Source organism: Bubalus bubalis, chromosome 8 (assembly GCF_019923935.1).
Source record: "Bubalus bubalis isolate 160015118507 breed Murrah chromosome 8, NDDB_SH_1, whole genome shotgun sequence".
Lineage (NCBI taxonomy): Eukaryota > Metazoa > Chordata > Mammalia > Artiodactyla > Bovidae > Bubalus > Bubalus bubalis.
Window position 1 is genome coordinate 105,319,162 of NC_059164.1, and position 14,617 is coordinate 105,333,778.

A 14,617-nucleotide genomic window follows, 5' to 3' on the forward strand; every position below is an offset into this window, starting at 1 on the left:
TTGCCTGGAGAATCCCAGGGACGGAGGAGCCTGGCAGGCTGCCGTCTACGGGGTCACACAGAGTCGGACATGACTGAAGCAACTGAGCAGCAGAGATGAGCATGGTGGCCAAGTACAAAAGCTTTGGGAGGAATCTGTGGTAAAGCTCTAACTTGGCAAGGATTTATTTTGATTTCCTATATCCAGGTGATAGGGAATGCCAGCCAGAGGCATGTTGAAGGTCTTAATATGTAAAGAGTAATTTACTATGTCTGGAATTTGTGGTGCTGGTAGTACATTCAAGCAGAAACATTCAATGGACCGTTGACATATGACACATCAGAGAAGGCCAGAGGGGTGGGAACACCAGGGCTGGGAGAGGTGACAGCTGGGGAAGGTGCTTGGGAGTGGGGAGGCGGGGGGGCAGTCTATGAATGAGCCAATACACCCTAGAAGAGTTGGGACCAGTTCAGTCGGTCTTTTGTAGAGAATGAACGTTCACCTTTGGAAGGAGGTCCCCTGAGCAGAATCAGAATGTAGTGTCCCTGCCAGGTTGCTCTCTTGCCTTGCAGAGGACACAGAAGCCCTGCCCTTCTGTTCACACTCACAAGAGCCCCTCTGGGTGAAGCTTCCTCCTGCTGGCATTGCCATGGCCACCAAGCTCCTCTGCTGTGTGGCTCTGTGTCTCCTGGGAGTAGGCAAGTCCCCAGAAATAATCTGCATTCTTGGATATTTTCTGTTATGATTCCAATCATGCTTCTTATTCTGTCCCCAAATTCTGTCCTTCTCCACAGGGCCCACAGATGCTGGAGTCACCCAGACCCCTAGGCATGAGGTGACAGAAAAGGGACAGGCGGTCACTCTGAGTTGTGAGCCGATTAAAAGCCACGCTGCCCTTTTTTGGTACAGACAGACCTCGGTGCGGGGACTGGAGCTGCTAATTTATTTCAACAACCAAGCTCCTATCGACGAGTCGGGGATGCCCAAGGACCGATTCTCAGCTAAAATGCCTAACGCGTCGTTCTCCACTCTGAAGATCCAGCCCACAGATCCTGGGGACTCGGCCACGTACCTCAGTGCCAGCAGCAAAGACACAGCACTGCAGAGTCGCCCCGTCCCGAGCAGAAAACCTCTGCTTCCCCTTCCGGCTCAGCCCCTAGCTCATCAGCTGTCTTCTTAGGCTCCTCCCCTAGCAGCCCAGCGGTTCAGCTTTCTATGACCCTAGGGAAGGCAAGAATAGAATGAAACAACCCATCACATTAGGAAATATTTGGAGGGAAGGCAGGAGAGGGCTTGGTTTCTGGCATTTCTCACAACTTTTTCACAGAGGGTGACAGTTCACTTGATGTTGTCATTGTTCAGTCACTCAGTCATGTCCGACTCTTTGCGACCCCATGGATTGCAGCATGCCAGGCTTCCCTGTCCTTCACCATCTACCGGAGCCTGCTCAAACTCATGTCCATTGAGTTGGTGATGTCATCCAACCATCTCGTCCTCTGTCATCCCCTTCTCCTCCTCCTGACAGTCCATGGCTAAGGGTAAATGTCACCCACTGGGCCTTCAAGTGATTATATAACCAGCAGATAAACTCAGTTTGAAAGGGCTTCTACAAAATACTTGACTGGTGATCCTCGAAAGGGCTTCCCAGGTGGTTCTAGTGGTAAAGAACCTGTTTGCCAATGCAGAAGACATAAGAGTCATGGGTTCGATCCCTACATTGGGAAGATCCCCTGGAGAAGGGCATGGCAATCCACTCTGGTATTCTTGCTTGGAGAATCCCATGAACAGAGGAGCCTGATGGGCTATAGTCCATAGAGTCGCACACAGTTGGACACGACTGAAGCGACTAAGCATGCACGCATGATTCTCAAAAGTGTCAAAATCATTCAAAACAAGAAAAGACTGAGAAACTCTCATGGCTTGAAGAAATCTAAGAAGACAGGTCATCTAAATGTTCTGTGGTGTCCTGGATTAGATCCTGGAACAGAACAGTAGAAAAAAGAGGGAAATCGGAGTTTAGCCTGTAGCTGACTTGTACGTATGTTAAATCCTTAGTTCTGAGCAAAGAATCATGCTTATGCATAACGTTTACAACAGGGGAAGTTGGATGAAGGGTAGAGAGGAACCATAGTATCTTTACAACTCGTAGGAAATAAGTTCTCCAGTGTTGGGTCTCCAGAGTCCCTGCTAAAGCAACAAGGGATGTTGCTGTTAATTGTCCTTGTTCCCCAGGCTCAGCACACTCAGACAGATCCAGACTCAGCTGCTGCTTCTTGGTCTCCACTCCAGTGCTTCCTGAACATCAGGCAGGGCAATGTAGGCTGAGCAGAAGCCTGCAATGCAGAAGTCCACCACCAGGGCTGGCCCACCGCTTCGTTGAGGCTCCCCTTCTGTCTCTGCACACCACCGCCACACACACTGGGGTCACTGACTCCGCCATCGCTAGCTGCTGCGAGCTCACAAACACTGCAGCTTAACAGTGAAGACAATGTGTTGCAGATTTATATACAAAGGGCTCAAGCTGATTCCTTTAGTATTATGGGGAAATGACACCCGTAAAAACTTCCCAATTGATCAGCAGAACATTTTGTATTGTGTGGCAGGCTGAATAATGACTTCCAGCCCACCCCACCATCTCAAAGATGCCCATATATTCATCCCTGTAACCTGCAGATGTTGCCGAGATGGCAAAAATGGACTTTATAGATGTGATTCAGTTAAGACTTTGAGAAGGGGCATTTATCTGGGATTATCCAGCTGGGCCTTAATGAGACCATGTGTATCTTTATCAGAGGAGGCAGAGGAGATTTGATACAAATAGAAGAGGAAGAAGCAAGGCAACCACAGAGGCAAAGGTCGAACCCGTACGAGGTCAATACCTAGTTAAATGCATAACAGGCCAATTTTTGGGGTGTCAGATCACCCCTCAAAGGCAGCCTTCTTTGGGGAAAAATAAGCGTGCTCTTTCTTCTATGCTGTTTCCCTAGAGGGAGCCACTGAGACTGTGGACGCCTGCTCACACGCTGATGTCAGTGCCAGCCCACACCATATAGGGCCCCCGGGACACGGATCTGCTTTCATTTGTGCTCCTACACACAAGTTCCCTCATCTGGGAAAGCTCTCATTTTCATCTGGATCCTGCCATGCTCTCCAGTCTTCTCCGCATAGCATCGCTGTGTCTCCTGGGAGCAAGTGCGACCTTAGAAATGCGAACATCTCCCTGGGCGCTTTTCCTGCCTACCCCTGTCACGTATGTTCTTGTCTTCTCCCACAGGGTACATATCAGCTGAAGTCTCCCAGTCCCCCAGCCACAGGGTCATAGAGAAGAAACAGGCTGTGAATCTGAGTTGTGACCCTATTTCTGGACATGAATCTCTTTTTTGGTACTACCATGCTACGGGGAAAGAAATGAAGCTTCTGATTTACTTCCTAAGAGAGTCTATGCAGGATGACTCAGGGATGCCCAAAGGCCGATTCACAGCAGAAAGGACGGAAGGGACGTCTTCTACGCTGAGGGTCCACTCTGCAGAGCTGGGTGACTCGGGAGTTTATTTCTGTGCCAGCAGCCGAGACACAGTGCTTCAGAGTTCTGTCCTTTCTGTGCAAAACCACATCCTATCTGCTCCTCTCAAGTCAGGCAGCCCTGAACAGAAGTCTTTCCCTGTGCCGCCTCTCCAAGGAAGAGAGGAGAGGAATAACTGGAATTAGCCGTTGAAACTCAAGAGTATTTTTAAAAAATGTAACTGGGGATATCTGTGGCTTGGGAGACTCCTGGGGCTCCTCACATAGAGCTCAACCTATGCAAATCTATTTGTTTTCATTTAGCTTATTGAAGTATAGATGATTTACAATGCTGTGTTAATTTCTACTGCACAGCAGTGACCCAGTTACACACACACACACACACACACACACACACACACATACGTTCTTTTTCATTTTCTTTCCATTATGCTTCATCACAAGATATTTAATAAAGTTCCCTGTGCTGTACAGTAGGATCTTTTTGTCTATCCATTCTATATATACTAGTTTGCATCTGCTAGTCCCAAACTCCCAATCCATATGCAAATCTACGTGTGTGTGTGCATGTTATCCTGATGTAAAGCACAGTGGGTTTCTTGCCTACCTGGGTGCTCTGATCTAAAAGGAATTGTGATGCTGATTGTAGCCACATCTTTATATTCCTTATTACATCACAAACAAGTGTTCCTGATAGAAATAAAAATCATGAATCAAAATGCATTTACTCTTTTAGTTTGCTCCCTGATAATGGAGATGATCAGTTTAAGTTACATTGGTCTAGCACACATCCATTATCAAATACATTTTTAAAAGCCTCATTTTTGAGTGGAATAATCAGGTCAGTTATCATCAGGACAATTTTCCTTTATCTGTAGGGACTGATTTTTCTAACGTAAAAAGCACGGGTTGGTGCTAAATGCTAACGTGTGTCAGCCCATCCTGACCATTTGTGAGGTCGGGTCCAGAGGCTGCACCAGGGCTCCGGCATCAGGTGAGGCCAATTCACTGGTGTGGTGGCCTGATGCTTCCAGATGCAGTCAGAGTGGAATGAGGGACTGGATACATCTCTAAGCCCTGATGTGTCTCACCCTCACCCTTTGCCCAGATTTGCTCGGACCAGTGTGGGAAGGCTACTTCTAGGCACATTTCTACTGGCCATAAGGAGGCATTCTGTTGTCACTGATGGCTAAAAGGTGTAGATAATTTCTTTGATACTCTCTGAAAAGTGGTCATAAATAGAGGGATTCCAGGACCTGATTTCTGCATGGTGAGGAGAGGATAGTTTGCAAACATCAGTTACCCATCTGTGATGCAGAGGGCAGAACAAGACTTTAGCAAAAGCTAGGACACAACTGAAGCTATGTAGCAGCAGCAGCAGCATTCACATGTTGGGGGCTTCCCAGGTTGCTGGTGGTAAAGAACCTACCTGCCTGTGCAGGAGATGCAAAAGATGCAGGATTGATCCCTGGGTTGGGAAGATCCCCTGGAGAAGGAAGTGGCTACCCATGCCAGTACTCTTGCCTGGAGAATCCCATGGACAGAAGAGCCTGGTGAGCTAGAGTCCATGAGGTCGCAAAGACTCTGACACGACTGAGTGACTTAGCACAGCACACACATTCACGTGCTGAGGAACCTCTGAACTATCTTATAGGAAAAAAGAAATGAGGAGGGAGAGGGAGAGGCCAGGATGAAATGGGGCAGATGTAGGAACAGGGGCAGATAAGGGAACATCGCCTCTACTTTATACTGGATCCAGCCGAGTCCAGATGCCCCTGTCAAGCAGGAAGCTGTGTCTATTATCAGTGAGGGTGTCCTTGTGCTGGTGACATTGACGTCACAGGCAGACCTGCCTGTCTGTCTCTCAACCCAGAGACCAGAGTCTGGAACACAGGTCTCCTTCCTGTCCCAGCCCTGCCATGAGGCCCAGGCTTCTCCTCTGTGTGGCCCTGTATCTCCTGGGAGCAGGTAAGTCCTGGTCAGGAAGGACATCTCTAACTAAAGCTTGTCCCCAGTTCTGTGCCTTTCGTTTACAGCGGCGACATGACTCTCCTGCACTCTGCCTCTAAATCTTCCTCCTCCTGTGCAGGTCACGTGGGAGCCATGGTCGTTCAGAACCCAAGATACCTGGTTACCGGGCTGGGAAAACCAGTGACCCTGAGCTGTTCTCAGAATATGAAGCATGATGCCATGTACTGGTACCAACAGAAGCCAAGCCAAGCACCAAAACTTCTGTTGTACTACTATGATAAACAAATCACCAAGGAAAAAAACACCTCTGAAAACTTCCAGTCCAGCCGGCCTAACACCTCTTTCTGTTCTCTTGACATCCGCTCGGCAGGCCTGGGGGACTCAGCCGTGTATCTCTGTGCCAGCAGCAGAGACACAGAGCTGAAGCCTTCCCTGCCCTCTGTTCACAAACCTGTGTTTCCCAGAGCCAAGAGTCCCCTCTAGACCTGCCTCCCCTCTGGCAACCACGAGAGGAAGTGGTTTAAGGCTGTCATTATCTCCTCCATAGATAGAAGTTGGATCTAAACCTGCAAAAACCATTAACAGTTATGCCAGGAGTGGAAAAACGGCTGCTCTTACCCGACATTCAGTTGGTGGTAATTTCCCTGGATCACCCCTTTTGTTCTCTTCAGTAGAGTAATAGAACATTTTTTCTTAGTTGTTTCTTTTAAAGTCTGAGTGGTTGACTCAGAAACATGTTTAAGGAAGACCCAGGCAAGAGTTAGCACCATTCCCCTGAATTCTCACCATTAGAGGAAACTGCCCTCATAAGCGTGTGAATGCAGTCTCACTGTTTCCTTATCAAGTAGGGAAAATGATGGTGATGGTCTAGTTGCTAAGGCGTGTCTGACTCTTGCAACCCCATGGACTGTAGGCCATCAAGCTCCTCTGTCCATGGGATTTCCCTGGCAAGGATACTGGAGTGGGTTGCCATTTCCTTCCCTTCTTCCCAACCTAGGGATTGAACCCAGGTCTCCTGCACTAAGCTGGGTCTCCTGCACTAAGCTGGATCTCCTGCATTGCAGGCAGATTCTTTACCAACTGAGCCACCAGGGAAGCCCAGGGAAAATTAAAACTGCTAAAATTTTGTGCCAGGTTTGAAGACACGTGAATTGCCTGGGACATGCATTATGCACAGTGCCTCTATCTATTTTTCCTGATATAAATCCATCTATGAACCATTTAAGTTGCACAATAGGTCTCGTGTCAAAATCTAGAAGCAGCACTGTGGAAGATGTATTAAAATTACTAGAGTTTGCCCTATCTTTTTAATATTAATAAAAATACCAAATACCACAGCTTGTTTGAAAGAAAAAGGATTTCTGCACTCTACTATAAACAGCTTTCTGAAAGCCAGTTTGTGTCTTATGTCCTTTACTAGGTTGAAATATTTATGGTGACTGATTGAGTAAGTGGTGCATGAGTGAATAAAGTTCACCAGTGCAGAAAGGAATTGGCGTCTGTTAGGTCCGAGATGCCTGATTTAGAAGATGAGAGCGTTTTAATGCTGTGTCCCTGTTTTAATGCTGAAGGACACAGATATTCTTACTATGCAATAATGTGTTACATCATTGCATATAGTCATCAATATCACAGGTGTCCAAGTCTTTAATCAAGAGACCAAAAAGTACTGCCCTAGATCCAATTCTGGTGATGTTAGGTAAAAATCAGAGAAGCTGAAAACTGGCATCTGAGCCACTCACCATCTAACTTCCATGTTCTACTCTCCTCTTTCTTAACCCACCATACATTTGCACTGGTTTTCTTGTGAGTGATTAACTCTTCGTCTCTTTATTCATCTACCTAGACATCAAATTTTTCTTCTATAAAACGAGATGTTGGGCCTAGATTAATCTAGGGCCGCTCACATTTTATGGCTCCACGGTAAAGTCTAGAAAACTGACGCATCTTGAGTGTAATGGCCAAAGAATTCCACCAGGCGGCAGCAGATGAGCTGCCAACTGCTGCTTTCCTTCCGCAAACATTCCACTTCCTCTTGAATAAAAAGAGGGGAGAAATGAAGACCACAGGCTCATCTCATTTCAGGCCCAGGTGAAAGGTGATATGAGCCAACGAAAGAAAATAAAGGAACGAAAAATAAAAAGTGGAGAGGGGAGTGGCAGGAACTGTTTCGGAAGCTAAGGGCCTGTAAGGAAGGTTCAGTTCAGTTCAGTTCAGCCGCTCAGTCGTGTCCGACTCTTTGCGACCCCATGAATCGCAGCTCGCCAGGCCTCCCTGTCCATCACCAACGAAAGTTATTAATCTCTCAACACTGTCCCCCATATGGACACATTCTAAACTAGGTTGTGTGTATAGTTAAGAAAAGATGCTCCACTCAACTGATGTACAAAATTAGTTCTAGAAACAATATTTTTTTAGAGAAAATGCCTGTTGAGGGAAAATGGGAAGGAAGCCAAGGAGGCTGGGGAGGCCATATGACTGGGATGCAGATCTGACCTTGTAAGGAGAGAGGGAGGGAAGGAAGGAGGAAGGGGAGGAAAAGAGGAAGGAAGAAACACAGGGCTTTGGCTGCCCTTCCTTTAGTCACAGTAGAGCTCTGAAGCTCTGTGTCGTCATGGCCTGCCGCTCACCATGGGGGCAGGGACAGTGGCTCGCTTCTCTTGGAACCGACACACTTCTGCTCTCTGAGTGGGTCCCTGGGTGGGGTCTTCTCGACTTGCCCCCCTCCCAGGATGGAACCTCCACCCTATGGGCAAGTCAAAAAGAGGAAGACTGGGGCCTTGTGTTCTTGGCCTGTTATTTCTGGAACAGAGTCCACCCCTTGAATAGGTGCTGGTGGAAGGAGGGAACACAGACCTCTGGGCTGGACTGGCCAGGAATAGTTTCTACACCGCAGATCTGGAGGGGAGGAGCATTGCTGGCAGCTGGCCGCTCCCCAGGAGAAACTCGGGGATCCCAGTGTTCTGGACCACATCCCCATGGGCTAGAGCTTCTATCACAGAGCGACAGGGCAAGAGTCATGGCTCAGTGACACAGACTCGTATGGCTTCTCCCAAGATTTAGAAGATTTTCTTGAGTAACTGTTTCTCCATTTGCTGTATGCTCTTGGGACAATTTTCAGAGGCTACAAATGATCGTTTCTAAATGTTCGGCCATCATGCCATTTTCTTTGGAAATGAGGTATTCAGAGCTCCTCAAGCTGTCATCCTGGAGGTGCTTTTCGCCCCAGTAAAAGTGTTCACATAAACAGGTGGCCAGGCCCTGGGTTATAATTTGCCAACCCCTGCTTGAGCCTCATTTTGTCCCAGGACAAAAGCATGGCTGTTCTGGGAGTACTGGTGAATCTTTTCTGTGCTTTCTCTCTAATGTTTGTTAGTTCTGTTCTACAGAGACACAGACTACTCCTGAGTCAAAAGTTTATTATGATCCCTACAAAGGTTTCTGGAGCTTTTTGTGTAGCTTCTTCCTCTCTGGTAGTCTTCCTCCCAAATTGTAGTTGCTTTTGTTCCCTTTATCTTCTAACCTCTCTCTCATCACAACATTTACCTTCTCTGTTTTTCCTCCACACTTGTTACGTGTCCGATTCTGTGTGACCCCATGGACTGGAGCATGCCAGGCTTCCCTGTCCGTTACCAACTCCTGGAATCTACTCAAACTCATGTCCATCAAGTTGGTGATGCCATCCAACCGTCTCATCCTCTGTTGTCCCCTTCTCCTTCCCACCTTCAATCTTTCCCAGCGTCAGGATTGGCTCTTCGCATCAACCCTCTTCACTGTGTACAGATTTTCCCCCATTCTTTTCTCGTTTTGGAAGAATGAGTCTTGTGCTGCCTGTTTTCCGAAGACTGAGTACAGTTGTTTCCTATATTCTATTTTTTTCACTTGTACAGAGTAGGATTCTAAATTTAATGGATAGATTTAGGTTCTGGTGACTGCATTTAATAACATAATAGATAGGAAATGATAAATCTAATGGGAGATGATGTGAATGAAACTGAGGGAAGAGAAATTTCCAGGACCTAGTGGATAGTCTATAGTTAACGCTGTCAAATGCTTCAACGAGATCAAGCAGGCAGAGAAAAAATTAAGTTTGGGAGCTTCCCTGGTGGCTCAGTGGTAAACCATCCACCTGCCAATACAGGAGACATGGGTTCAATCCCTGGTGTGGGAAGACCCCACATGATGCAGAGCAGCGATGCCCATACACCACAACTATTGAGTCTGTGCTCAGAGCCCAGGAAATGCAGCTATTGAGCACATGTTCTGAAGTTGCAGAAGCCTATGCACTCTTGAGCCCATGCTCTGCAGCAAGAGATGCCACCACAATGAGAAGCCACACAGTGCAACTCAAGAGTAGCCTCCATTCTCTGCAACTAGAGAAAAAGCGCCCCCAGCAATGAAGACCCAGCACAGCCAAAAATAAATACAATAAAATAATTTCAAAAAATAAGTTTTTGTCCTAGTAAATATACCATACTAATCTGTAGAGGAATAGTTTTATAAGCATGGAGTGGAAATACACCATAAGAAAGCTGAAGATGGCATCTAAAGGAGTGACTTCTTTGTGGCAAAAGCCAACGTCTTTATATAAATTTCACTGGGTTCCAGGAAGTGATCACATCACAGAGGAGCCGCTCACAGGGGATGAAAGAGCCTCAGAGAAACCCACTTGCCTCTGCCCTTTTCCTGATGCTGCCATGAGCCCCACACTCACCTGCTTCACAGTCCTGTGTCTCCTGGGTGCAGGTAAGTCCCTGTTTTCATCTGTTCAGTGCCCTGCTCTCAGCCTTTCATCCAGGTCATCAGACGCCCTCCAGGGCTAAGTCTGCAACTTGTGTGTGCTTTCTTCACAGGTTTCCTTGAGGCAGAAGTCACCCAGACTCCAGGGCACCTGGTTCAAGGGAAAGGACTGGAAGTGGAAATGTATTGTGTTCCCAAAAAAGGACATATTTATGTGTTCTGGTATCAACAGATCCTGAGCAAAGAGTTCAAGTTCTTGATTTCCTTCCAAAATGATAAAGTCTTGGATGATAAAGAGATGCCCAAGAAGAGATTTTCAGCTGAGTGCCCCTCAAACTCACCTTGTAGTCTGAAGATCCAGCCTACGGAGCCGCAGGACTCAGCTGTGTATTTCTGTGCGAGCAGTGATTGCACAGTGAGAAATACCGGCTAAGCTTAATGCACAAACTCAACCCAGGCTCAGCTCAGGAAGCAGGTGTATAATAGAACTAGAGCAATCTTAAGCCATATGAAAATTTCTTTCAAGACTAAATGTATTATTGTACATCTTATAAAATCTTAAAACAAGAACACAGGCATTCTTTGGGAATGAAGTCCCCAAATTGGGACATGGTAGATTTGACGACTCCTTTCTTTTTCCAACTTGTTGGCTCCATTTATTCTCCCTTATTATAAACTGTTTTCTCTATTTCTTAGATTTCATAGTAAACTGTTGTTCAGTCACTCAGTCATGTCTGACTCTTTGCAGAGTGGACTGCACTCGATGGACTGCAGCATGCCAGGCTTCCCTGTCCTTCACCATCTCCCGGAGCCTGCTCAAACTCATGTCCATTGAGTCAGTGATGCCATCCAACCATCTCATCCTCTGTCATCCCCTTCTCCTCTTGCCTTCAGTCTTTTCCACATCACGGTCTTTTCATAGTATGTAGAAGATTATAGATTCAGATGTCAGCACTCCAGCCACGTTAAGGACCAACTTTCTCTCATGTTAGATTCCAAATCTAGAAAATCAGGGAAAAGATGATCTTGTTTTACTTGAAAACATGCTTTTGGAAAATACATTAGCCAAAGGGGTTGGGCTATTTTGAACAACATGGCAGCTGAGGCTTTGTCACTTTGACTTTATAGATCAAAACTGCAAGGAGAGGAATTCTTTAATTAGGGGCCAGGACACCCAAGAGATGGTCATCACGCATGAGGTGTGAAGGATAATTCATGCATTTGCTGGACACAGAACACCTAGGAGAACAGAAAGAACTAGAGAAGGGAGCAGATCCTTAGCTTCTAGAATAATGTCAGGCCAAGTGAAGAATCTGGTTAATTTCTTTTTTAAGGCATTAAATCCAGGTAACACAAAAAACACGTTAATTTTAAGTGTGACCATGTCAGACCCCACAGTCACTAATTAGTTTCTATGGAGTTGACGGAGGAGACAGATTAATATGTTCTCAGCAGAAAAATACATAATGTGCTGACAACTGAAATCCAGATAATTGAAAAACCCTCAGGTATCTGACCCAAGTTGTAATGAAGGACAATACAATCTACATCAGTGTAAGTGAAAGGAGCTGGGGAGGTCATTGCTGTGACATAGAACAGTTAGAAAATTCAAAATCCCTCTGCTAAAATCTAATGATCTATTCTTTTTACAAATCTGATTATTTAGCATCATGTAACAAGAGTTTATTTCCTCTTTCTAGTCATATCTGTTCTTATTTCCATATAAGCTGAACCAACTGTGTTATTCCCAGAAGTCCAAATATAATTCTTTTTTTCTCAGGCAAAATTTCATTCTGACCCCCTGAAACAGAAACTCAGAGAAATGCTCCTTAGTGTCCATTTTCGTTCCTCTGCAAATCCAGTCTTACTCTTGATCACCAGCACTTTTATTTTTTGTTACAGAAGAGTCACTTGAATGCTATCTTCGGCTTCTTAAGGGGGTACTCCCATTCTTATGAAACTATTAAATATTAGAAACTCCTAAATATTAGAAGCATATATTTTGCTGGAATAAAGACTTATTTTTGTTTCTCTACTGCCTCATCTATTTGAAGCATTTGACAATACTGACTATACCCTAGGCCCTGGAAATTTCTCTTCCTTCAGCTTCATTCACATCATTTTCAATTAGGTTTCTTGTTTCCTATATATTTTTAATGCAATTTTCAGAACATGAATCTGTCCATTAAATATTCCCTTTCCCAGGCTTCCCTGTAGCTCAGACAGTAAAGAATCTGCCTGAAATGCAGGAGACCCAGATTTGGTCCCCGGTTGGGAAGATCCCCCAGAGGAGGGCATGGCAACCCACTCCAGTATTCTTGCCTGGAGAATCCCATGGACAGAGGAGCCTGGTGGGCTACAGTCCATGGGGTCACAAAGAGTTGGACACGACTGAGTGCCTAACACTACCATACTACTTCCCAGGAAATTCTGTTCTACTTAAATTTTAACATGTAATTTAATGCATTAGGTGTCTTTTTTAGTTAGTTTAGCCTATTAAGAATCTCTACTTGAAAAATAATGTAGTGTGATCTGAGACAACTTGCCTCACCTGAGGGACAGAATAAACAGGTAAATTCTAGGACAGCATCAGGATTTCAGAGGCAAAATTTCTGGGGTGGGTTATAGGAATGCATATAATTTTTCCAAGACCCTGGTGATTTTTGTTCATATTAAAATATGAGAATATATGTCAAGAGAACTTTATAAGATGGATGGAATTGCAACCCTTGTGTAGAATTCTACCATTCTCTTCTCGATCTTTTTTTTTTTTTTTTAATTTTCACTCTCTTCTTTTCCTTTTTCTATTTCTTCTTGCTTCTTTTTGTTGTTTCTTTGTTGTTGTTAGAATGATTTCTATATTTGATACATAACAGGATTCTGGTAAGATAGTTCCCCATGAAAGGTGAGACATAATTACAGCTAAATAATTTAAAATCCTAGATCAGACATCCACTCATTTCTGATGAAAATTTTGCAGCATGTGCTTCAGTGTCAAATGAAAAAATATATTCCAGAATTGCTGGCAGAATCACTTCCTGATTCTCCTCCAGGTCTTCGGGGGTCCTGCCTGCCCCAGTCTTGTTCCAGGTTGATGTCAGAGGACTCATTTGGCAAGTACTGTGATTCCATGACCCAGCTTCTCTGGAGTGATGGAGCCAGGGTTTGGTGGCAGTCTCTGGACTCAGGGATTGAATTAAATCCAACAGAGATGTCTCATACCTGATAGTGTTGGAGGGTCTCCTGTGGAGGCGTGGGTTGGCAGGGGCTCATCACAGGGACGGGGTACTGCCAGCAGCAGTCCTGGAAGGTCCCCCTTGGCATAAGCCCTCCTGAAGGTCGCCATCAACCCTACCATAGAGTCTGCAGACCCTAGGGCTGGGTCACCCCAGGTCAAACAACCAACAGGGAGAGAGTGCAAACTTCTTATGGTTTTCTTAAACTTCCACTTTCCTAAGAGCCCTCAAGTGGATTTGGAGCCTGTTCACATTGTCCATGTAACAACATCAACAAGAGGTCAAACATTTGGACTGAGGGTTCCCCGTCTCCTGCAGAAGGTGCCCCTCAGGCTGTGGGTGTTGTCAATGGGGCCCACGGTCTGCAATTCTCTTTGCTGCTGTGCATCAGAAGCCATTGCTGGGAGAGCTCTTCCTGCTCTCATCCTGCCATGGACATGAGGCTCCTCTGCTGGGAGACCTGCCTCCTGGGGGAGAGGAGTTCAGGGGTGCATGAGGACCTGTGTAGAAGATGTTTCCCAGAGCTACAACAGAAGCACTCTCTGTGCTTCTGTCTCTTCCCACAGGACACGAAGACCCTGGGGACAGCCCAGTACCACCCACTGGATCACAGAGATGGGATGGGGTGGGTCTTAGATAGGATCCAATTTCTGGTTACATCAGTTCAGTTCAGTTCCTTTGCTCAGTTGTGTGAGACTCTTTGCAACCCCATGGACTGCAGCATGCCAGGCTTCCCTGTCCATTACCAACTCTCAGAGCTTGCTCAAACTCATGTCTTTGAGTCAGTGATGCCATCCAACCATCTCATCCTCTGTCGTCCCCTTCTCCTCCTGCCTTCAATCTTTCCCTGCATCAGGTCTTTTCCAGTGAGTCAGTTCTTCTCATCAGGTGGCCACAGTTTTGGAGCTTTAGCATCAGTCCTTCCAGTGAATATTCAGGACTGATCTCCTTTAGGATGGACTGGTTGGATCTTGCAGTCCAAGGGACTCTCAAGAGTCTTTTCCAACACTACAGTTCAAAAGCATCAATTCTTTGGTAATCAGCTTTCTTTATGGTCCAGCTCTCACATCCATACATGACTACTGGAAAAACCATAGCTTTGACTAGGTGGACCTTTGTTGGCAAAGTAATGTCTCTGTTTTTTACATGCTGTCTAGGTTGGTCATAGC

At 45.9% G+C, this 14,617-nt stretch overlaps 4 gene segments (V, D, J or C); all 4 read left to right on the forward strand.

Annotated features, from left to right (window-relative positions):
- The first annotated feature begins 377 nt into the window (after positions 1–377).
- On the forward strand, positions 378–1,395 carry LOC123466081. The segment is given in 2 exon segments: positions 378–677; positions 774–1,395. Coding segments are annotated over 2 exon segments (435 nt in total).
- A 1,416-nt stretch (positions 1,396–2,811) lies between these two features.
- On the forward strand, positions 2,812–4,019 carry LOC123466076. The segment is given in 2 exon segments: positions 2,812–3,171; positions 3,254–4,019. Coding segments are annotated over 2 exon segments (483 nt in total).
- Positions 4,020–5,355: 1,336 nt separating this feature from the next.
- Positions 5,356–5,955, forward strand: LOC123466039. The segment is given in 2 exon segments: positions 5,356–5,469; positions 5,591–5,955. Coding segments are annotated over 2 exon segments (414 nt in total).
- A 4,022-nt stretch (positions 5,956–9,977) lies between these two features.
- Positions 9,978–10,995, forward strand: LOC123466040. The segment is given in 2 exon segments: positions 9,978–10,218; positions 10,326–10,995. Coding segments are annotated over 2 exon segments (561 nt in total).
- Positions 10,996–14,617: the final 3,622 nt, after the last annotated feature.